Source organism: Coregonus lavaretus, assembly GCF_964263955.1.
Source record: "Coregonus lavaretus genome assembly, chromosome: 5".
In the NCBI taxonomy this organism is placed as follows: domain Eukaryota; kingdom Metazoa; phylum Chordata; class Actinopteri; order Salmoniformes; family Salmonidae; genus Coregonus; species Coregonus lavaretus.
The window spans coordinates 40,662,903-40,687,940 of NC_139992.1; the positions used below are offsets into that span (position 1 = coordinate 40,662,903).

At 44.5% G+C, this 25,038-nt stretch overlaps 2 protein-coding genes across 3 annotated transcripts; both read left to right on the forward strand.

Annotated features, from left to right (window-relative positions):
* The first annotated feature begins 2,773 nt into the window (after window positions 1-2,773).
* LOC311129668 (splicing factor 45-like) lies at window positions 2,774-8,737 on the forward strand. Its single transcript, XM_084162052.1, has 13 exons — window positions 2,774-2,888; window positions 3,307-3,441; window positions 3,574-3,690; window positions 3,786-3,952; window positions 4,190-4,308; window positions 4,487-4,540; window positions 4,695-4,833; window positions 5,019-5,170; window positions 5,661-5,723; window positions 6,184-6,260; window positions 6,366-6,464; window positions 6,779-6,851; window positions 8,322-8,737. The coding sequence occupies exons 2-13, from the start codon at window positions 3,313-3,315 to the stop codon at window positions 8,423-8,425; spliced, it is 1,293 nt and encodes a 430-aa protein (XP_084018178.1). The 5' UTR covers window positions 2,774-2,888; window positions 3,307-3,312; the 3' UTR covers window positions 8,426-8,737.
* A 1,483-nt stretch (window positions 8,738-10,220) lies between these two features.
* Window positions 10,221-21,214, forward strand: LOC311129667 (6-phosphofructo-2-kinase/fructose-2,6-bisphosphatase 3-like). 2 transcript variants are annotated; one of them, XM_084162050.1, is made up of 13 exons: window positions 10,221-10,469; window positions 14,652-14,780; window positions 15,190-15,286; window positions 15,431-15,572; window positions 15,712-15,768; window positions 15,934-16,058; window positions 16,281-16,488; window positions 16,597-16,650; window positions 16,715-16,807; window positions 16,903-17,007; window positions 17,168-17,360; window positions 17,581-17,819; window positions 19,843-21,214. In XM_084162050.1, exons 1-13 carry the CDS (start codon window positions 10,397-10,399, stop codon window positions 19,894-19,896), a joined length of 1,569 nt encoding a protein of 522 aa, XP_084018176.1. In that variant the 5' UTR covers window positions 10,221-10,396; the 3' UTR covers window positions 19,897-21,214. The 2 variants fall into 2 exon arrangements, with proteins under 2 accessions (XP_084018176.1, XP_084018177.1); XM_084162051.1 differs by lacking the exon at window positions 16,597-16,650 and having other exon boundaries at window positions 16,281-16,496; window positions 16,666-16,807.
* Window positions 21,215-25,038: the final 3,824 nt, after the last annotated feature.

Here is a 25,038-nt window from a genome sequence, read left to right on the forward strand (position 1 = left end):
AATGAGATAAAATGCTAAAGTTGTCCATGATGGGATTTGAACACAACCTTTGGATTGCTAGACGTGGCTTGTGTTGGTTGGATTCCAACATACAATCATTGATTCCAATTGTAAGACTATGTCATAGATTTGTATAACTAACCTAAGATAGACCACAGCCTGCCGTTTCCAACGTGAACAATTTAGTCATAGTGGGCAGAACAAGCAAGGAGGAGGGCAGAGCCAAGCACGAGCTAGCCAGATCCTATTGGCGCGTTCTATCATATATTTGCATATTTCCGTTAGGGAACGCCTACTCTGTGAAGCGCGCCTGTGCAATATCTCAATTCGCCCTTGCACTCCTTCTAAACAACGCAATTTTATAAACTTTGGCAAAGGGTAAAATCTACAAAATGTAATATACTCTGTTAGTAACAGATTCTTGTTTTGGGAACAGAAAACTGTATTGAGATCAAATATTTCATCGATATGAAAATTAACATAATATCGGCCAAAATCCATCTCGCTCCATCTTCTCCCACTGTCGGCCACTGGGCTTCTTGTCATCACCATATTTGGTAGTGAGTGAAAACGCCAACCGGATGCTTCAGACTTATACATCCGATGAAATATCTGGCTCATTGTTCTCTGTGACTATGACATCGTGTGAGGTCCGCATACGGTCAACACTTGTGAAAAAGTTGTCCTCTATCCCCATCTAGTGGTTATCTGAGAGTTTTGTTTTCCAGATGTGGTCATCCGAACACTAGGTGGAGGCAAGATAGTGTTTGATGAGACCACAGGGCCTCACTTACACCCTATCCGACTAACTAATGCCGTAGAGAAAGAGGTAGGTGAAGTGAAATTAGCTTGGTTCATTGGAAATGGTAGATGGTTAATATTGTGTGGTAGCCATGCTCATCAAGAGAAGATTCTGGAAATGGAAAAGCTTAATGGGAAGAAGATTAAAAGCCATGTCCTTGGTGCTTATGCTAGATTGAGGAGAGTCATCACTGGGGTCCCAATATCTATGTCCAAAGATTATATTAAAGAAAATGTGAAGGGAGGCAGAGTGATTGAGGCCAAAAGGTTGATCAGTAGGAAAGAGGGTCACAGAAGTTAAAGTTATCAGTGATGCTGAGGTTTGAGAAAGTCTTGCCGGGAAAAGTACAGATAGGATTCCTTAGTTTCAATGTTAGAGAATTTGTCCCATATGCACTGCAGTGTTTTAAATGCCTAAGAATGGGACAGTGAAAAGGAAAGACAAGATGTGCCAAGTGTGGAGGGGCACATGATTACAGTGAATGTGGAAGCAATGTGAAGGTTAAGTGCTGTAATTGTTGGGCAGAACACAGTGCAGCATTTGGTGGATGCCAGGTACAGAGAGAGGCTAGAGAGGCTCAGAGATATAGGATCAGTCATGATGTATCATATGCAGAGGCTGTAAAACAGATTGGTAGAGCCTGTAGTAAGTGGACCTACTGTCAGGGCTGGTGCTTCTGATGGTCCTGGCATGGTTTTGAGGCCTGTTCAGAAATCTTGTGCTCATGAATGTGCGGTGTCAAAGGACACTTTGATAATTAATACATTTGACTTCATAGCTTTTATTGGTAAGGTTATCAATACGACTCAGGTTGTGGAGACAGCAAAATAGATATTGGGGGTAACAGATGTTACTGTTGAAATGGTTGTTGACATGCTGAACAATCCTAAGGGTGGAGTGTTTCAGCATGATATAGATAAAGTTTAATGGGGTTGGGGAGGGGATTTTGGGGGAGTGGGGAGGGTATGGTAGAAGTTCAGGATTTATTTGATTTTGACATTTATTTTCATGGTAGTACAGAATTGGCCAGATCATGATTGATTGTACATTCCAGCACAGTAGGTGGCGGCATGTACTTAAACGATTGTTTGTGGACCGCCATGATATCATAGAAGAAGAAGAAATTGGAGGCAAAATAAAAGCAACTTTGCTCACTAGTTGACCATTTTGCCAAGCTTATGGTCACGTTGCAGCAGTGTTTAGGAAGGAGATTCCTAGTTGTGAGAAGTGTGCAGGAGGGCATGAAACAAAGGAATGTGTAGTATCAGTGGAAAAAGTTGTGTGTGTTAACTGTAGGGGTACCCATGGTACCAGAGATCAGAAGTGTCCATTGAGAAAAAAGCAGGTTGAGATTGCCAGGATCAGAGTACTACATAAGGTGTCATATGCTGAGGCAGTGAAGAGAGTAGTAGAGGAAGATGGGTCCAGGGCAAGGGATCCTAAGAGGCTACCTGTGAGTAGGCTGAGGCCAATAGAGAGTGAAAGGAATGATGTAAGGTTGGTTTCTTGGCGTTTATAGCCATGGTTATCAACTGTAAGCAGAAATGGAACGTCAATTACAGAAAATAGATGTTGTGGTGGCAGCTGCAGAGAAGTACTTGGATGTTCAAGATTTTACTGCAGAAGCGTTACAAGGTGTGTTGAACAATAGTGTCCAGTCCTTCCAGGTTGCCGCGCCTGCGTGATGTAGGATCAGATAGGTCCAGCTAGTGGAATAGTGGTGAGGTTTTAATGGGTGTAGGGCAATTTTTCTTGCCTTTTCCCTTTCCCATTTTGTGTCACAAAGTGTAATTAATTCACACTCCAGAACAGTAGGCAAAAACACAGAACTAAATAAGAGAAATAGATTAATAGGAGCCGTGACCGGCCTCGCACTCCAGTATAGTAGGTGGCAGTGTATGCACCTTGCAGTTGGCTGCGATCCGCCATTACAATTTTAAAGAAGAAGAAGTTGACCATTTTTGATGACGTTTATTGTATCGATTTGAAAGTGTGTGTAGCAAGCTATGTAGCTAAATGTGCTTATAAAAAGGCACACCTTCACGCATTACAACGATTTATTTGGCTACTAGTTGTATTTTATCAGGTGAGTATTTGAGTCTTAGTTGGAAAGGGGTTGTATCTGAGGGAAATATAGTTAGTGTGCCTCTGCGACAAAAGACCGATACAATTGTTGTTGAAAGTTAGCTAGCTGGCTACGTCCTCACAAATACAATGTAATGAGTTTCTAAACCTACTGGACTGTTTGGTAATGGTCTGCTCAGTGTATTGTGTGTGTGATGTGTGGTCGCGCAGTTGTTGTAATCCAAACGTCGACAGCTCTAACTAACGTTAGCTAGCTATGTCAGTTACCTATTTTGTCTTGACATTGTTTTTATTTAGAGGATTTTCGCTAACCCTAACCATTTTCCTAACCTTAAGCTCAGTGTCCTAACCTGCTACGAAAAAGTTACTTTGGTATCGAAGTGGCGTGAAAATAGTGTTTCCCGTGTCTTTAAACTCAGAGAACCATGTCGCTTTACGACGACATGGGCGTCGGGAGTGCGACCAGTGACACCAAGACCGAGGGCTGGTCCAAGAATTTTAAGCTACTGCAGTCACAGCTGAAAGTAAAGAAGGCAGCTCTGACCCAGGCTAAGGTGGGTTCCAATGGCACCGCAGGTTTAGGAATGACTCAAAGCTGTGTTTACCAAAAGCATCCCTAGCCATATCTATGAACCTTGGCCCCTCATCCAGAGGTATGGATGATGCGTTGTGTGTGTTTCCCTCAGAGTCAGCGGATGAAGCAGGGTACTGTCCTGGCTCCAGTCATCGACCTAAAGAGAGGAGGTTCCGCTGATGACAGACAGATCATAGACACACCCCCACACATTGCAGCAGGACTCAAGGTGAGGGTTGTGTGTGTTTCTGTGACAAGTATTTGTCAGGGTGTCTATGTGAAATGTGCGTTACTTATGTGTGACTTATGTGATGTGTGTGTCAGGACACAGCACCCAGCGGGTTCTCCTCGGGGGATGCGCTAATCCCCCTGGCTGATGAGTATGACCCCATGTTCCCCAACGACTACGAGAAAGTGGTGAAGAGACACCGTGATGAGAGGCAGAGGCAGAGAGAGCAGGAACGACTGAAGGAGATAGAGGACAGAGAGAAGTACGACCTCCTCTTACGGAACAGCACCAAAACTACACTTCTAGAACATTCAACAGGATTCTGTTGTTATTGTTGACAATGTTATATCCCTCAGAAAACTGTAAGGAAACTGAGGATGACGCATTGTTTATAGAAGTTTTCACACTAGGAATATGGACCTGACAGTGAGCACATCATTTCAGTCCATGTTCTGTCCTTCGTTCTTTCTCTGACCTCATGTGTGTGCTTCCTGTCCAGGAAGAGGAAGGACAGACACGAGGGCAGCAGCGCTCCGAGCGGATTTTCCCGCTTCCCCACGGCAGAGGGAGAGTCTGATGAGGAGGAGGAGGACTATGAGAAGGAGAAGAGGAAAAGGAGTGAGTAGACTACCTCTGGTTTCACTGGTCTCCACACTGAGCCTTCACAGCAGTTATCATCAGTATTAGGAGCCATTATTTAGGCAGGATAATGTTGTGATTACGTCAGGATAATGTGTCAGACTGAATGTGGTGATTAGACTATGTCCCTTGATTCTTACCCATGTCTCTATTTTAGGTATGGGTGGAGCAGCCATCGCCCCACCCTCATCGCTCGTGGATAGTAGAGACAGTGAGTAATGGCTCACAAAGGGATTTGTGTCTGTCTGTTTGGGATGTGGGGGAGTTTGTCCAGTAGATAGCAGTGCTATTCAACATTAGGATGACGTTCAACATGCTTCATCAGGGTGAGGTGTGTGCGTTAACTGACCGTCTCTCCCCTCCAGGCTCGTCATACTCCTATGAGGATGAGGGGCGACCCTCCCGTGGCTCTAAAGCAGCCATCCCTCCCCCCATGTACGAGGACTCCGACCGTCCCCGCTCGCCACCTGGCGGTCCCACCAACTCATTCCTGGCCAACATGGGGTGAGTCTGATACTCCCCTACTGGGCTAGAATGTCCTATTAGTTGTATGTAGTGTCACGTGCCCAACTTAAAACACAACACACTGAAATAGCCTGAACACTGGCCCTCTAATGCCATCAACCTGTATAGTACAGCAGCTCAGTGTTCTGTCCGGTGGGATTGCCTGATGTTCCCTTTCTCAACAGAGGGACAGTGGCCCATAAGATCATGCAGAAGTATGGCTTCCGGGAGGGCCAGGGGCTGGGCAAACACGAGCAGGGTCTCAGCACGGCCCTGTCTGTAGAGAAGACCAGCAAGAGGGGTGGCAAGATCATCATAGGAGACGCCACTGAGAAGAGTAACGCCATACTTCCTGTCTCACTGCCCTTTCTCGCACTCTCTCATTTCCCTGTCTCTCTCTCCTGTCTCTCTCAGCTCTCCTGTCTTTCTCTCAGATTTCACTTATCTCTTACTCTTTCTTATCATATATGCACGCCATCTACTCCCTCCCCCTCTCCTTTTTACACCCCCCCCTCTTCTTTTCTCTCTAACACCAATAGTCATGATCTCTTTCTACTAGATAAGATAGATACAAGCTTTATTTCATTAGCCTGTTTCATCATGTACTACATAGGCCCAGAATGAATGGTCTTGGTTTCTAGTTCCAAGACTGTAATGTTATTTGTAGCTGTGTGTTTGGTCATCCTCAGTTTTTTAAATTGGTGTTTTTCATTCATTGATGATTTTAATCTTCAACATTTGTGACCGTAGTTGTGTGTGTATTGGTGTCCTTTTGTTTTTTTGTTTTGTTTCTGTGTTCATGTGAATGTGTGTGTCCCTCTCTAAAGCACCAGGATCCAGTAGCCAGACGGCAGCAGCTGAGCCTTTAGGCTGGGGCTCGGCTTCAATAGGTTTGGCACTGTTACGTCACTTCCTCCCTACCTTGACGCATCACATCCGTTTTCGCCCCGTGTGTCTTATTGTCCCATGTCTGTGCTGTCTCCATCTGTTCTCATCTCAAACCATCTAATTTTGACAGGCAAATTATATATATTTTTTTGTTATACAGTTTGTTCATCTCAATGTGGGTCAAGTTTCATTATGGAACTAGTAACCACATTTATTTCGGGCCTACATTATGATGGTTGATAACCCAGAAAATGATGAAAATATTATGTGTTAATTTAATTTTAAAGTTTAGTGCCTGAACGCTCTCATAATCTGATAAATTAGCTTTCTTAAAACATCAGTTGTGGTCCACATTCTGGTCCAATCTACACAGTCTTAACGACGCACCTCCTGTTTACATTTACCAGTATATTCAGTAATTTTTTTTCTATTGTTGACATTCTGTTCTCTTTCTCCCATCAGCGGACCCCTCCAAGAAGTCAGAGGTCAACCCCCTCACAGAGATCCTCAAATGCCCCACCAAAGTAGTGCTGCTACGGGTGGGTGCTGTGTGTGTGTGTCTTTGTGTCTGTGCATGAGTATTTATTGTCAATTGTTGTGTGTTTGTTTATGTGCATAGGTTCAATGAAGTGTGTTTGTTTTAGAACATGGTGGGCAGAGGAGAGGTGGATGAAGATTTGGAGGGGGAGACCAAAGAAGAGTGTGAGAAATACGGCAAGGTCATCAAGTGTGTCATCTTTGAGGTGAGAGGAATACGTCTGTCTGTGTGTGTGTATGGTTAAGTTCATAGTGTGTTGACTAATTAAGCAATAAGGCCTGAGGGGGTGTGGTATATGCCCAATATACCACGGCTAAAGGCTGTTCTAATGCACGATGCAACCCTCGAGGTGCCTTATTTCTATTATAAACTGGTTACCAATGTAATTAGAGCAGTTAAAATAAATGTTTTGTCGTACCCATGGTATACGGTCTGATATACCACGGCTGTCAGCCAATCAGCATTCAGGGCTCGAACCACCCAGTTTATAATGTGTATTAAAGTATGTGTTCTCCTCAGATTGCCCAGGTGACAGATGATGAAGCAGTGAGGATATTTCTGGAGTTTGAGAGAGTCGAGTCAGCCATCAAAGGTCAGTGCAACCTAACGTGTGTTCTGTCTGTCTGTATGGTTACTTTATGTGTGTGCCCTTCAGGTCTCAGTAAGACATATGTGTGTGCCCTTCAGGTCTCAGTAAGACGTATGTGTGTGCTTGTTTGTCTGTATAACTATATCGTATGTTTGTGTGTGTGTAATTGTTGTGTGTGTAACTGTTACGCGTGTGTGTGTAACTGTTACGCGTGTGTGTGTAACTGTTACGCGTGTGTGTGTAACTGTTACGCGTGTGTGTGTGTAACTGTTACGCGTGTGTGTGTGTAACTGTTACGCGTGTGTGTATAACTGTTACGCGTGTGTGTATAACTGTTACGCGTGTGTGTAACACTGTTACGCGTGTGTGTGTGTGTGTGTGTGTGTATAACTGTTACGTGTGTATAACTGTTACGCGTGTGTGTATGTGTATATAACTGTTACGTGTGTAATAAGGCTAATCTGAGGGCCAGTTTAAATGGGTTGTCCCAGATCAGAAAGCAGGTGAGACTGTCTCCCCCAGGTGTTACATCACAGCTGTCCCTACACGGCCTGCATAATATATACACACTAGACTGGGCCGGACTGGACACACACACACACACCCTATTCATTTCTAAAGAGGATAGAGAATGCTACTAATACCAGGCTGGACACACTCATTGTTACTATCTTTTTCAGGTGTTTTGACTTTTATTTAGACAGTAAGAAATTCAAAGGGGGAGACAGGCAAGTGGTAGAGAAACAGTGGGAAAGGTGGGCGCAGGCATTGAACCCCGGTATCCGGTGGGGAGACATATATATATATATATATGTGGCTTATGCCGGGGAGTGTTACCAGTACACCACGGCTCTGCTCGTGTATCCATCTTTTGTCCACAGAAGTGCCTGTTTTACTGGGAATGTCCTGGCATTGGTGTTAGGATGACTAGATACTTGTAATCACTACTCAAACACACGCCCCTGTGAGGTCATATACCTAGCGTTGATAAGGAGCTCACAGTGTGTCCATCTTACTACTGTAGACTGGGTGTGTGTTTGAACTCTGCCTCCAGGACTGTGTTTATTGTTTATCTGTGATGTTCTTGGGAAGGAGAAACTCCTGGAAACTTGGGTGATGTCACGGCTGTGTTTTCCACAGTGTTTGAATACCAGGAAATGCCAAAGCCTCTGATAGCCACAACGTTTTGGTTTTTCAAGCTTTGATAAGCATGAATTATGGTCCATGATGAAAACACTGTAGACTATCAAAGAGGAGCACCATCCCATATACTGTGTAAGGATGACAGTATGTTTGTTCACTGTCCAAATGAACAAAATGACCCAATTCCTCACTAGTCTTCACTCAATGATACATCGGCAGTGATATTGCAGACATGTCTGGCCTAAGCTGACAGAAAAGTAAAAAGTCAGTAATGTTAATAAATCATGTTTGCACTGTAATAATGTTTGTTTCCTGTCTTCTCTCCTCTAGCTGTGGTGGATCTGAATGGGAGGTTCTTTGGTGGTCGGGTGGTAAAAGCCTGCTTCTATAACCAGGATAAGTTCAGACTGTTGGATCTGGGAGAGCAGATGTGAGACACACACACTCCATCCCACCTGAACCGTTATGACCCGCCTCATCCATACCAACAGGAACGGAAGAAATGCTCTGACACAAACACACACACTGGTAATCACCAGTAGCTCTTTCTGTCTCTAAGTAGCCCAAACATTTATACTCTCAACAGCAGCACAATGTCTGTATTTAGTAAAGAGTTTCACCTGTAGTTTTTGTTTTGCCAGCAGAAAAATATTGTATGTGAGGTAATGAACTACTGTCTTGATCTCTGTGTCCCGATATGAACCTGTACAAGTGAAACCTGAAAATAAATATTTCTTTTATTTTAATCTCTCACTCTTCTAGGGCAGAGCGTAGTCTAGGAAGCCCAGTTTCTTTCTGTCTAACATAAGAAGCACCCAGAGGACCAGACCCCCAGCTTTCCATCTTTACATAGCCCGGCATGGTGAGGGGGTACTGGGGCAGTTATGAAAGAAACACAGCCCTCCCTCCTCCAGCCTCATTCAGATCTTATGTAAAACAGACGGGCCATGGGGGAGTTAGAGGACTGTCATAATGAATAATCTCTGGAGGATTAATTCAGGACAAATTAATTCAGACTGTAACAGGGAAAATTGGGTAGAACAAAGAAATTAGCTAATTCATAGATTTTATGACTAACCTCAAAATAAAGGTTAGATACATAGAAGTCAGTGGAGGCTGTTGAGGGGAGGACAGCTCATAATAATGGCTGGAACGGAGCGAATGGAATGGCATCAAACACAGGGAAAGGGAAGAGAGTATGTGTATTAGGGAAGGGGACACACAAGTGTTTGGTGGGGGGGGTCTCCTCTCCCCTGGCACCCAGACTGGGTCACAGTCCTGTCAAGGGGAGGTATTCCCTAGAATCCCTAGTCTGGGTCAGGCTCTGACCTGGTTCAGGAGAGAAACAGATGGGTGAAGAAGTAGGCTAGGCTATGAAGAGTTGCGTGTGGAGAGGTTGACAGGCCCACATACAAACACATGCACTCTTGTATCTCCCCCTTTCTGAAATATACACCTTGCACTTGGATCCAGAAGAATTTAAAAATAATCAGATCCAAATGGCACAATACCATTATTCTCTATTCACTGGACAAATCCTTTCACTGGTATGTTAAGTTTCTTAATGATATAAACTCAAATGGTCCTACATGACTGCAGGCATAGCCATGCTCAGGACAAGTCTACGTGCCACTATGGCAATCACATAGCCAATAATCTTGGTTACCCAGAAGTAAAATTATTGGGAAAGTTTGTCACTTCCTGTTTTATGTGGACTCTGTCCTAGACAGATTAAAGAGCCTACTGAGAGTGTAGCCTGTTATTTTATAACCCAGCACTTCTCTACTTTTGTATTTTACTGCAACATATCCTGGGTTGCTCGAATGAAAAACATGTTACTTGATAATTTAGGGTGATATAGTTTTTGCCAAATAGTTTTAATGATTTGATTTTTTAAATATGAATCTGCACCAGAAAGTGTCAGTATAGGACATTGGCATGGCATCACATAATATCTGGAGACCGCAAAGTGCAAATGCAGAAAAGCATCTCCTTGGGTCATATTTGTACCTCTGTCTGAACTGCAGTGCAATTCTGCACGTGCACCGCCGGGATACTCCCATTTGCAAATGTAGTGGATTACCGTCATCAGCCACAAGGGAGCGCAGCATCACTCTCCGTAATAGAGCGCGTGGCCGGATGGAGTCATCGATGTCACGTTGTTTCTGCTCTGACAGTTTAAATACTGGAACTGGGACACAGCCGGGTAGATTAATGTACCGGCACAGGCTGAACGGTATTAGAATATAACACAGCAGCTTTTAACGATCGCTTAGCTCGCCAATACATTCTGTTACAGACTACTTTTCTGCTGATCTGAAAGCGCGTAGTGGGGGTGTTTTGGGGGACTGATATTAGTGGGAAACCTAGGTTTCTTTCGTGTTTTATTTCACTACCCTCTAGGAATGCTTACTCAGAACAGGATACAAAAGATCTGGATTCCTTCAAAGGATGACAAACCGGCGGTGCCCCGGCAATGTAAGTAGTAGCCTAACCTGCGGCTGGCATCAGCACCCATCTGATTCATTCAGGTTTCATTTAGAAAAAGTGTGTGTGAAAATAAAATACATGTGATTGCATGTTTTGATGCTTTACTCGCATGGCTTTATTTTCAATGTGCTGTTATCGGCCTAGGTAGCCTACTTTTTGAAACCATTCAACAGAATAATTTCAAAGCATCTTAGTTTTCAAATTAACCTACCGAAAAAAGTACACTGTGTGTAATTACTATAATTATGCTAAAAGTTCCTAGATAGCATATGCACTATTAGCCTATCCAAACTGGCCATTGGCACGCAGCCAGGTCAGGATTCACAAGTAGCTATAGAGAGTAATGGTTGATAGTCCTCACCATAGCAACCAATCAATAGCCCCTATCCTGTCCTTAGTATCCACTAGTTACTACAGCCACAAAGTAAATAGCTTTTTGGTGTTAATTTAAGGTTAGGGCAAGGCATAAAGTTAGCAGTGTGGTTAAGGTAAGGGTTATGTTTAAAATCACATTTTAAGAAGAGAAATTGTAGAAATAGGCGTCCTGTATGACTGTGGCTGTGGTCCAGGGGGCTCCCCGCTCTGTTCGTGAGAGCCAGGAACGGGTGTGTGGGTGGGAGAGTCGGGGGGGATTTCACATGCAGACGCATCGGGCTCCGATTGGACTAACTGTCGCGCGTGTCCGCATGGTGCGAGCTGGACAATGGCCGAGAAATTGCAGAAATAGGCGGGGTTTATGACTTTGTGGCTGTGGTAACTAGTGTCGACAGTTTGTAAAGAGCCGACTGATCAATATCAACTGCCTGAATAGGCACTGCTTAATTCACTGACGTCAGTTTGTTTGTCATGCTGCGTGTCATACAGAGGTGAAGGAGTTTATGCCGCGTTCATAACAACGGTGAACTCGCAACTCGGAAATCTCTGACTTTCGACTTCAGTGTATTCAAGACAACTGGGAACTCAGAAAAAAAACGAGCTCCGACTTGGAAAATCGTTTTGAATGGTCATCCATTTCGGAATACAAGTCGGAAACTCGGGCATCTCCAACTTTCACTGACGTCATGATTTGACCTAGTTTCCCCCCCAAGTTCCCAGTTGTCTTGAAAGTACCAATAGCTAGTGATGTCTGTATCACATGGAGATTCAGTATATATGGGGTAGGCAATGAAAACTAATGCCCACAAAGGCCTAGCCTGTAAACACACATACACACCATCATAGGCATTGCATTAAACCACAATAACAAAATCTTTAGCTAATGCCGGAATCCCACCTCAAATCAGAATAAAATAAAATCTAAGTTTATTTGTCATATACACAGGATACAAAACGGTGCAATCAGATGCTTACTTGCGAGCTACCTCTCAACAGTGCAGTGAAAAATCGAAGAAACAAATAACACAATAAGGCACCTCTTCCCCAGTCTAAGCTATATCTCACTTCCCTGCATTGTCTCCATAAACCCTTTCATGCCTTAAATACTAACTTGCATTCACTCATGCACAGTGGTCCTGACATTGGAACCATCTCTCTAGCAGGAGGTTTATCAGCCGACTGTTCAGTCAGGATGGGGGAGAGACAGCTTCAGCAGTGTCTCTGCTGGTAGATGCACCGTCTTGACCTCTGGGGAACTGGGGAAGGGTCTACCTGGGGGCAGCAGAGCAGACAGACAGGGGGGAGGGAATTAGTATTAGGGCTGGATTACCTGTGTCTATCCACTCCCATGACCATGACTAACCACCTCACTGTGCTGCAAGGACCGTTCAGACAGACAGAGCCTCAGTCTCCCCAAGTCTATAAGACACTGAATGAGGGAGGGCAATGGAGAGAGAGAGAGATAAAGTGGGATGCTGTGAATATGTGAGGGAAGGAGAGAGAGGGAGGGGTGGATAGAGAGAGATGGAGGGAGGGAGATAGAGAATGAGAGAGGGAGTGATTGGAGGGAGAGACAGCCTAATAGCTTTATAACTGTTTTTCCGTCGAGGAGGCACTGTCTTGGAAAATGGATTAGAGCTGGTAGGAGCGTGTGAATGAGAGGCATTAGTCATTGGATGAAGATGCAGTACTGTTTACACTGTAGACAGGTATTGGCCAATGAAACAACGGTCATGGTATGGGTGCCATTAGAAAAAGACCCCGGAAAATAATATATTATCTGATGCACAGGCTACATGTCAGTTTGACATGAGATATCCTCAGGGAGAAACTGGTTTTAGCTTGACTTTTGCATGAGATTGCACACTCACGTGAGCTCTTCTCTGAATACAGTATGCAGTACAGCGGGGATGTGGGCTGGATGTGCGGTGATGCAGAATCGATGCCCCACTCAGGCTCTGTTGCTAGGGCAGCAAGGCACGTTCCTGGGCAGCACGTGGGTGGGCTCTGCGGCTGGAGTGGCATGGGGAGGGCTAATGCAGTCACAGAAGGGCCCTGATCCCGTTCTGTAGGGCAGGAAGGCTAGAAATCAGGCAACCGGGTGTCAGAATTGGGGCAGTGGGCTTATTCAGACTGCTGTTGGTTTATTTATATACTGGAGAGGAATAGAGTCTAAAATATGGGTTAGATTCAGAATAGATGAATAAATACTAAAGGTTTGTGCGGATTATATGCAGTGTCATTATTGTGTGTAAATTGAGAGTACACAATTCATCAGGTTGATTGTGTGTATGGCTATTGAACAATATTTGAATCTCTGTCTCTGTCTCTGTCTGTCTGTCTGTCTGTCTGTCTGTCTGTCTGTCTGTCTGTCTGTCTGTCTGTCTGTCTGTCTGTCTGTCTGTCTGTCTGTCTGTCTGTCTGTCTGTCTGTCTGTCTGTCTGTCTGTCTGTCTGTCTGTCTGTCTGTCTGTCTGTCTGTCTGTCTGTCTGTCTGTCTGTCTGTCTGTCTGTCTGTCTGTCTGTCTGTCTGTCTGTCTGTCTGTCTGTCTGTCTGTCTGTCTGTCTGTCTGTCTGTCTGTCTGTCTGTCTGTCTGTCTGTCTGTCTGTCTGTCTGTCTGTCTGTCTGTCTGTCTGTCTGTCTGTCTGTCTGTCTGTCTGTCTGTCTGTCTGTCTGTCTGTCTGTCTGTCTGTCTGTCTGTCTGTCTGTCTGTCTGTCTGTCTGTCTGTCTGTCTGTCTGTCTGTCTGTCTGTCTGTCTGTCTGTCTGTCTGTCTGTCTGTCTGTCTGTCTGTCTGTCTGTCTGTCTGTCTGTCTGTCTGTCTGTCTGTCTGTCTGTCTGTCTGTCTGTCTGTCTGTCTGTCTGTCTGTCTGTCTGTCTGTCTGTCTGTCTGTCTGTCTGTCTGTCTGTCTGTCTGTCTGTCTGTCTGTCTGTCTGTCTGTCTGTCTGTCTGTCTGTCTGTCTGTCTGTCTGTCTGTCTGTCTGTCTGTCTGTCTGTCTGTCTGTCTGTCTGTCTGTCTGTCTGTCTGTCTGTCTGTCTGTCTGTCTGTCTGTCTGTCTGTCTGTCTGTCTGTCTGTCTGTCTGTCTGTCTGTCTGTCTGTCTGTCTGTCTGTCTGTCTGTCTGTCTGTCTGTCTGTCTGTCTGTCTGTCTGTCTGTCTGTCTGTCTGTCTGTCTGTCTGTCTGTCTGTCTGTCTGTCTGTCTGTCTGTCTGTCTGTCTGTCTGTCTGTCTGTCTGTCTGTCTGTCTGTCTGTCTGTCTGTCTGTCTGTCTGTCTGTCTGTCTGTCTGTCTGTCTGTCTGTCTGTCTGTCTGTCTGTCTGTCTGTCTGTCTGTCTGTCTGTCTGTCTGTCTGTCTGTCTGTCTGTCTGTCTGTCTGTCTGTCTGTCTGTCTGTCTGTCTGTCTGTCTGTCTGTCTGTCTGTCTGTCTGTCTGTCTGTCTGTCTGTCTGTCTGTCTGTCTGTCTGTCTGTCTGTCTGTCTGTCTGTCTGTCTGTCTGTCTGTCTGTCTGTCTGTCTGTCTGTCTGTCTGTCTGTCTGTCTGTCTGTCTGTCTGTCTGTCTGTCTGTCTGTCTGTCTGTCTGTCTGTCTGTCTGTCTGTCTGTCTGTCTGTCTGTCTGTCTGTCTGTCTGTCTGTCTGTCTGTCTGTCTGTCTGTCTGTCTGTCTGTCTGTCTGTCTGTCTGTCTGTCTGTCTGTCTGTCTGTCTGTCTGTCTGTCTGTCTGTCTGTCTGTCTGTCTGTCTGTCTGTCTGTCTGTCTGTCTGTCTGTCTGTCTGTCTGTCTGTCTGTCTGTCTATAGCAACTGGGGGCCCCCACCTGGCCAACCCCCCTACAGTGATTGTGATGGTGGGTCTACCAGCCAGAGGGAAGACCTACATGTCCAAGAAACTCACCCGATACCTCAATTGGATCGGCATGCCCACCAAAGGTACACAGCACACACACACACACACACACACACACTCAACAAACACACTGCACATGACGAGACACATCAACAGCTGTAGCTAACAGATTGGTAACGTTATTATTGGTCATAATAATGTGCGTCTCACTGCCCTAAAATGACCTCAATTTTATAAATGTCTCACTGCCCTAAAATGACCTCAATTTTATAAATGTTTATTTGATCTTATTGTTGAATCTATTCACTAAGAGGAAAGCTGGGGTTAAGAGGGTGGAGGTTGGATTATTGTTCTGGAATCTGAATTCCTGCCATCTCATCCAGTTCCTTTTCCTCTGTTTTAGTTTGCAGATTTACCACAAGCTGGGCTTAGGCTCATTTTCTCCCTCCAGAACATTCTATTTACCATTGTTAGTTTGTTCCTTGCCTCCAGTCTTCAACGTGGGAGAGTATCGCAGAGAAGCAGTCAAGAACTACAGCTCCTACGACTTCTTCAAGGCTGACAACGAGAGTGCCGTGAAAATCAGACAGTGAGTCCAGCCCTACTCCCCATCCTACTCTGTATTTTACCATGACAAGTTCTGAGCATCATGTGATGTCATTGATACTCTAGCATTGATCATCAGAGTGTACTTGAAACAAGGCTAACAGAGATTATTTATTTGATTCCATAGACAATGTGCCTTAGCAGCTCTGAGGGACGTTAAATCTTACCTGACAGAGGAGGGAGGGCAGGTTGCAGTCTTCGATGCCACCAACACTACTCGTGACAGACGAGACATGATCCTGGACTTCGGCAGTGAGAACGGCTTCAAAGTCAGTGGTGTTTCTATGGTTACGAGAGGATTGATGCAATTTACATGGAATGACTCAAACAGAGACGCGATCGAATGACTCATGTCTTTCAATGTAAAAATGATGAAATGACTCTAAATGGTTCTCCGTGTGTGTGCAGATCTTCTTCATCGAGTCGGTGTGTGATGATCCCAGCGTCATCGCCACAAATATCATGGTGAGTCAGAAATCTGAACAGAACATGTGAAGAAACATGTTATTGGTTGGCTCATGTTCCTGCAAGGTTCCTCTAATGTTGCAGCCTGACGTTAGCTACTGACGTTGTAATATCTATAATAGTGTTTTACGCTGTCACCTAACCTTCTACTTCCTCCCATGACAGGAAGTGAAGGTGTCCTGCCCAGACTACCAGGACTGCAACAAGACAGACGCCATGGAAGACTTCCATAAGAGGATAGATTGTTACAGGGTTCACTACGAACCCCTGGACCCAGACCAGTACGACAGGTAGCCCCTAAACCTCATCTAGCTTATTCACTGTTCATACCTGTTGACCCTAGCTACTGTTTACTGTGTGATCTGAGAGTGGCTTAAACCTGATTTAGAATCAGTTTGGCCTTTTAGATAATAATAATAATAAATATGATTATATGGAACTCTGAGACTCCTACTCTGAGACGTTTTGTGAATTCAGGCTCTAGACTAAACCTGTTCTAACCTTCTCTGTAGGAACCTGTCCTTCATCAAGGTGATAGATGTAGGCAGAAGGTTCCTGGTGAACCGGATCCAGGACCACGTCCAGAGTAAGATCGTCTACTACCTGATGAACATCCACATCCAGCCCAGAACCATCTACCTGTGTCGCCATGGAGAGAACATGCACAACCTGGAGGGACGCCTGGGGGGAGACTCAGGGCTGTCGCCAAGGGGAAGAAAGGTATCAGAGTAGACACACACACACACTAGGTTGACACATAAACACACACACACACACACACACACACTTTTCTGGTCTCTTACTCTCTCCCCCTTTCTCTCTGTGTAGTTTTCTGGGGTGTTGTCGATGTTCGTTAACGAGCAGAACTTGACGGATCTGAAGGTGTGGACCAGTCAGATGTGTTGCAGCATCCAGACTGCTGGAGCAGAACTTGACGGATCTGAAGGTGTGGACCAGTCAGATGTGTTGCAGCATCCAGACTGCTGAGAGCCTAGGAGTTCCTTACGAACAGTGGAAGGCCCTCAACGAGATAGACGCTGTGAGTCACACACACTAGAATAGACTACTCACTGGACTGTGTGTGTGTTGCTTAATTTAAACAGCTCTAATGTGAGGTGTGTGTTGTGTGCACAGGGAGTGTGTGAGGAGATGACGTACGATGAGGTGAAGGAGAAATACCCTGAGGAGTTTGCCCTGAGAGACCAGGACAAATTTTACTACCGCTACCCCACTGGAGAGGTTAGCACAGTACAATATACTACTAGAATCAACCTGCTACTACAAACTCCTGTACAGTTACACATGGTCCTAGTTCTAGAGTGTCAAATGCTGCGAATCGATGTGCCTGTGAAAGTATAATGTTAACCTTTCTCTCTTCTCCCTCCCTCCCTCCCTCCAGTCGTATCAGGACCTGGTCCAGCGGGTGGAGCCAGTGATCATGGAGCTGGAGAGACAGGAGAACGTTCTGGTTATCTGTCACCAGGCTGTGATGCGCTGTCTGCTGGCTTACTTTCTGGATAAGAGTGCAGAGGAGATGCCCTACCTGAAGTGTCCCCTCCACACAGTGCTGAAGCTCACCCCCATTGCCTACGGTGAGAACTTGTGTACACTTTTCACTTTACTGAGCCAAGCCAATGTGACCAGAACATATCAGAGACAGGACAGTACGGTTCAGATTGGCTCTATAGTCTAAATCGGGTATTAGGATCTCTTGTATGGTCTACAGCTTGTCTACGGCAGGAGAAATAAGCTGAGGTCTAAATATCTGTTCTGACTGTGGTGTGTGTGTGTGTGTTTTCACTCTGTGTGCAGGCTGTAAAGTAGAGTCCATCTCGCTCAACGTGGAAGCGGTGAACACACACAGAGAGAGGCCAGAGGAGATGAAGAAGTATCCTGGGACTCTGATCAGGAGGAACAGTGTGACTCCCCTGACCAGCCCAGAGACCAACATCAAGAAGCCCCGCATCGACGGCCTGGACGAACACCTCCAGGCGCTGCCCCCCTCGCCCATGTCCCTCTGCACTCCTTCCCATCTCACCTTGGCCGGACAGGTGAGTGTCTCTCTCTCTCTTTCTCTCTCTCTCTCTCTCTTTCTCTCTCTCGCTCTCTCGCTCTCTCTCTCTCTCACACATACACACATCTTTGACTCCTCAAAACGACTGAAGGACATCTCTTATCCCTGTCTCTTCTGCTCTAAGCATTTTTCCATTCTCTTTTCTTCACTCTCTTAACATTCACTCTTCTTTTCTTTTCATACTTTCTTCCTTCTCTTCTTCACCATGCAGCACTGGTTGGGCAAAGTCTGCCTGTAAGTACCTGTCTCTCTCTCACTCTCTTGCTCTTGCTCTTGCTCTTGCTCTTGCTCTTGCTCTTGCTCTTTCTTTCTTTCTTTCTTTCTTTCTTTCTTTCTTTCTTTCTTTCTTTCTTTCTTTCTTTCTTTCTTTCTTTCTTTCTTTCTTTCTTTCTTTCTTTCTTTCTTTCTTTCTTTCTTTCTTTCTTTCTTTCTTTCTTTCTTTCTTTCTTTCTTTCTTTCTTTCTTTCTTTCTTTCTTTCTTTCTTTCTTTCTTTCCAATCCTCTCCCCCATAGCATGAAATAGATCATCCTCAGTCAGTGTTCCATTGAAAGTACTGTGTAAGATCCCAGTAGTTTTCCCAGGCTAGTTTCTCACAGACACGCTACAATGTTGTCATGAAAACTGTCCCGTTACTCCCTGAGGAATACATGTGCCAAGTGCCTCCCTCTTCCCCCCTTCCCGCTCACTATGACCTCACGTCCTGTGTACCATTCCAGCCTCGCATTCCTTCTAGCTGATGTTAGAGCATTGCACTAGCATTGCTATCTGCATGTTACTACGCCAACCCCTACACACTGTTCTGTCACTCACGTCTTTAGAACATTTATATTTTACATTTATTTTCTGTTCTGTTTAAAGACCTCCGCCCATCTGCACCATCCTTCACTGTCTGAAACTGGTCTCTCTTTTAGTGTTTCAAAGGTAAAGCGAGAAAGCAGCTAGATTTAGCTGCCAGCTTGTTCTGTAGTAGTAGTGTTGTTGTGTCTCAGACTGTGCAGGTACATTGTTGACAGGTGATCATTATTCAGGGTGTGGAAAGATCCTGTCAACTTAAGTCACAATCAGAAGGGGCACTTAGACACAGAGTGTGAAAAACATTAAGAACACCTTCCTAATGTTGAGTTGCACCCCCTTTTGCCCTCAGAGCAGCCTCAATTCGTCGGGGCATGGACTCTACAAGGTGTCGAATGCGTTCCACAGGGATGCTGGCCCATGTTGACTCCAATGCTTCCCACAGTTGTGTCAAGTTGACTGGATGTCCTTTGGGTGGTGGACCATTCTTGATCCACATGGGAAACTGTTGAACATGAAAAACCCAGCAGCGTTGCAGTTCTTGACACAAACCGGTGCGCCTGGCACATACTACCATACCCTGTTCAAAGGCACTTCCATCTTTTGTCTTGTCCATTCACCCTCTAAATGGCACACATACACAATCCATGTCTCAATTGTCTTAAGGCTTAAAAATCATTCTTTAACCTGTCTCCTCCCTTTCATCTACACTGACTGAAGTGGATTTAACAAGTGACATCAATAAGGGATCATAGCTTTCACCTGGATTCACCTGGTCAGTCTATGTCATGGAAAGAGCAGGTGTTCTTAATGTTTTGTACACTCAGTGTACAGTAACACCCATAGACAAGTAAATAAACATACTCTTACACACCTATTGTAGCTCTATAGTTAGCTGTTGTGGTGTACTTAGGCGTGGGATAGGGAGATTGGATAATAGTTTTTGAGCCCACACATTGTTTAAATTTACATTGGAATAGGAATGGGTAGCTCATCGAGGCTTCAGACGACATGGATGAGCAAAAACACAACCTCTGTCATGTTATGTCATCTCATGTTAAGCCTGGAGTCACTTAGCCTATGGGACAGGATCTTTTCCTCACTTTATGCTTCATGTGTCTTGTCTCACAGATGACTTAGTTTGTTTGTCATATTGTAATGGTTTCCCCATGTCTTCTTAACCATTTAATGCTTTTGTTTCCCTCAGAACATGAAGAGAAAGTCCAACGATTGCCATGAGATCCTGCAGCTCTGCCAATGAGATTGCACCGCCTCGTCACCTGATCCAAGACCCCAGGAAGTGATGCCGGCAAAGAAAATTCAACAATGTCACCAAAATCGACATTGTTGTGTTTTTCCCCCATCTTCCTCTTTCTGAACATCACATGACACTTCTGTTGTCTTTTCTCACACAGACGTGTTAGTGAGTGTCTGGTCTGTGTTATCTGCCAGTGTTTGTAGTTCAAACACTTTGCCTCTGGGAAAGAGATAGAGATAACACTGTACATTAGAGGTCTTCACGGGTCCACCCAAATTGCCGAGACCCGAACGGGCCCGGGTCCAAAAATCTCCCTTTCTTGACACCCTCCTGAGATCTGAGTGATGAATCATGTATCCATGGTTATATCACTCTTTTAAAAACAGATGGAGTCATTTAGTTTACGATGTAAACATTCTCCTATAGGGATGCCTCTGAAATAATTACTACCCAAATAGTGTTTATCACTGACTTGTTGAGGTTGAGCACTTATTCACTTTTTCGTTATGATTTATTTCTAAAGATTTGAGTATCGTACTGTTACTTAAAGGATGTTAAATTCACCGATCTGTGTGCTCATGTGCTATGAAATGCATGATAATGTTGCACAGCAAAGATGATATTCCTGATGAGTTGTGTGTATGAATGTCCATAGACATAATTGTCTCTTTCAGTCTTTCTCTCTGAAAAGAGATTTGGACCTAGAGTGCCTAGTGCTTGTCCTGCAAGCCCAATGTTGCTTCTGTACCCATATAGCTGGCCATAGAAATGCAGACATATGCTACCTTCAGACTACATGCAGTATAACATGACTATAACATTATTCACTTGTATTTGTAAGCCAGCTGCTAAAATGTGTGAGCACTTAAATCTTTGTTATGAAAATATGTTCTGTAAATAGACATGTAAATATATCAGACTTGAAGGAATGGTCAGTGTTTGTAATGTTCAAGTCTAGAACTGAGTGGAAAGGTGAATTGTAAATGCTATTTTGTACTGCTCTCTGATTGGCTAATTCATACTTAATTGTAAGTAGTGTACTACTCTGCCCTATAAAGGTAAAACGCAGTAACTACACCAACAGTGAAAATGGCCAAATATGCTCTACATATCATAATGGCAGTACAACTTTTGTTCATTTGTTTGCTTCTGATACTTGAATTTTGTTTTTTTTGTAAGAAATGTTCTCCAACTATTTATTTATATGTAGATTTTGATTATCATTTGGAGCAGATTGCACCTGGTCTTGCCTGAGTACTGTGTATGACTTGAGTATGACAAGCAAAGCTTTTGCTGGGCCAATAAATATCCAGGAAAATAAGCCATCTTGTGGATGTCATATCTTCATTATTTATGTTTGTTGGGTCACAAACGTGCACACTATCTGAAAGGCAAACACCCTATCAATGTGTTTCCCTTTGGAGAGGGAGACCAGAAACTTTACCATGCCACGTTTTAACACATCTGTTCAAAGTGTCACCACAGAGCCAGAGCCAGAGTCAACACCTAAACTGACCTATAGGTAACTGCCAACATAAAGTGTCTTAATAGGCCGCTGGGCCACCACGAGCCAGAACAAAGAGCCTTGGCATAGATTCTACAAGTGTCTGGAACTCCATTGGAGGGAGCAACACCATTCTTCCATGAGAAATTCCATCATTTGGTGTTTTGTTGATGGTGGTGCAAACCACTGTCTCGGTGCCACTCCAGAATCTCCCATAAGTGTTCAATTTGGTTGAGATCTGGTGACTGAGATCTCTTATTCTAGCCATGGTAGCCAAAATAATGGGCAACTGGGCATTTTTATACATGACCCTAAGCATGATGTTAATTGCTTAATTAACTCCGTTACCTGCTGTAGCTCGGTGTGTCTGGTGCTGAGAATGAATGAAAACATACACTCCCAAACAGTCCAGGGAGTAAAACATGTTGGAGTAGGTGTTTTACAGGTCAGTAGAACACACACTCAAGAACAGTGATGCGGGTTTCGCAGTGTTTTGTAATCCTGGTCCTGGGGACCCAAAGGGGGGCACATTTTTGTTTTTGCCCTAGCACTACACAGCTGATTCAAATGATCAACTCATCATCAAGCTTTGATGATTTTAATCAGGTGTTTGGTGCTAAGGTAAAAACAAAAATGCACCCCTTTGGGTCCCCAGGACCAGGATTAAGAAACACTGGTGTAATGTAATTGGACACAATACAATTAATTAAATCTGTGTTGAACTGAGGTAGGTCCAGCTCTCCCCGAACTCCTCATCATTTACACCTATTCCTGTCTCCTCTCTCCCCTGCTCTTCTCATTTGTCTGTCAGATTTCATTCAGGCGGCCATCAAAGGACAAGTCTATGATACAACAAAGGCTCTGAAACAGTGCTCTGGACTGAAGGCGCTTGTGTGTAATAACAGGGCCATTATTTATCCGTTAGTAATCCTCCTAGAATAGCAGGGTCCAAGGCTTCTCTGTCCTCTGCCCCTCTGCCCCTTTCTCTATTGTCTAGACACACATAGCTGCATGGCAGTACAGAATGTCTGTCTGTGTCCTACAATCAGGGAATCCCTGTGCTGTACTGTGCTGGACAGGATTAGCCTAGCATTCTGTCGTCTGGCCCTCAGCACAACAGCAGTCTATAAACCACTGGCTCTCAACCCATACCCAGCTCTACCATGTATCGCCCTATTGGAAAGAGAGAGGAAGTGATAGCGGTCTCCCTCTTCATGTCTGGGACAAGCAACCTTCTCTATCTATTCAATGGTTGCATCCCAAATGGCACCCTATTCCCTATAGCCTGTTACTTGTGACCAAGGCCCATAGGGCTCAAAATAAGTGCACTATGTAGGGAATAAAGTGACATTTGGGACACAGGCTATTTCTATGTGGTGGTCCAGTACCCTTTGACCTGGTGAGATACAGTAGAGTGTCCATAAAACAGCGGAGGCCATCAGGTTAATGTCATGTGGTGTTGATATGGCAGAGGCCAGAGGGTTGATGTGCAAACCAAAGGCAGGTCAGCAGCATTCTAGCTCAGATGGCAATACAGTACTATTTACAGTGGCCACATGACTGCAGTTACATGTAACTAAATCACTCATGATTGCAAGGTTGAGGGGTTTTGTCTTGCAAATAGTCAGACCATGTTGTCTGGGCAGAGTTAATGATGTTGCTCTTGATAGTTGTTTGTTTGCTGTGTCGTTGTCATTGTCTAATTCATTCAGATGGGGCTTGTGCAGGGAGCGTGGGGTGACTGTGGTGTGTATGCTGCTGTGATTCAAATCCAGCCAAACGTACACTTCTGCTGCTTGCCAACCCTGGCAGACGCTACTGTCTGACTCACAGCCTGGTGTGGTTGGCCTGTGGTGGGTTGGCTGGGGTTTTGGTCTACAGTGGCCAGAGTGTATGTGACTAGTCTCATGTACACTTCTGTCTCTCAGTTCGACCCAGTCACATGAGCTCATGCACACACACAAGCAAACTTCAGGAAAGTTAATTTGCATTGGATTTTGCATACCCAGCTCAGGTTCAACTAATGTTTGATAGACTCAGATAGAACATTTCTATACGTGACAGATACCTGCATAGGCTATCACTCTCACTTGTGTATGGTTATACATAAAGAATGAGTCCTGGTTTTGGCTATTGGGCCATGTTTCTGTCTGTTTGTATGTTCTGTATGTGCTGGTGCAGATCGGCTTTCTCCCTGTGTATGTGAGTGTGTGTGTTCATGCATGAGTGCGTGCACACGTGTGCGTGCATGTGTGTGTACAGTATATGCATGAATGCGTGACTATGCGTACATGTGTGTATGTGATAATCTCTGTGGGATAGAAGAGAAGCTGCAGAGTCAGAGACATGAATGGAACATGGGTCTGGTTTACAGTGTATTCAGAAAGTATTCTGACCCCTTGACTTTTCCCACCTTTTGTTACGTTACAGCCTTATTGAAAATGTATGAAATAGTTATTTCCCCTCATCAATCTACACACAATACCCCATAATGACAAAGCAAAAAACGTTTTTTAGACATTTTTGCAAATGGCCACCTCCCTGACCAAGGCCCTTCTCCCCTGATTGCTCAGTTTGGCCAGGCGGCCTGCTCTAGGAAGAGTCTTCGTGGTTCCAAACTTCTTCCATTGAAGAATGATGGAGGCCACTGTGTTCTTGGGGACCTTCAATGCTGCAGACATTTTTTGGTACCCTTCCCCAGATCTGTGCCTCGACACAATCCTGTCTCGGAGATCCACGGACAATTCCTTCGACCTCATGGCTTGGTTTTTGCTCTGACATGCACTGTCAACTGTGGGACCTTATATAGACAGGTGTGTTCCTTTCCAAATCATGTCCGATCAATAGAATTTTACCACAGGTGGACTCCAATCAAGTTGTAGAAACATCTCAAGGATGATCAATGGAAACAGGATGCAACTGAGCTCAATTTCGAGTATCATAGCAAAGGGTCTGAATACTTATGTAAATAAGGTATTTCTGTTTTTTCTTTTTAATAAATTAGAAAAAAAATATAAAAACATGTTTTCGCTTTGTCATTATGGGGTATTGTGTGTAGATTGATGAGGATTTTTATTTATTTAATCCATTTAAGAATAAAGCTGTAACGTAACAAAATGTGAAAAAGTCAAGGGGTCTGAATACAAATATATCCCTAATACTGCACTGACTAACTGATGCCAATTACTGCTTTAACCATTAATGTTCTATATCGGAAACTAGTGTTGCAGCGCTAAGTAATGTAATTTAATTTCCGCTCATATGTCATGTCCCCGTTCAGGGGAAGTTAGTTAAAATGTTTTGTCTCACTTGCTTTCTCCCCTATCTCTCTCTCTCTCTCTCTCTCTCTCTCTCTCTCTCTCTCTCTCTCTCTCTCTCTCTCTCTCTCTCTCTCTCTCTCTCTCTCTCTCTCTCTCTCTTGCTCTCTCTCGGCTGTGTCATGACTCAGCTCTCTGTCCTCTCCAAGGTGATGAGCTCTTCCTCATTAACAGATCATGTGATCATGTTCTCTTAGGGCTGAGAAGATGGACACAGTAATCCTGTCAGTCTAAACTGACCCCTCTGATCTACCCAGCATTATCACATACATGCACGCACACACATACAGTGCCTTCAGAAACTATTCACACCCCTTGACTTTT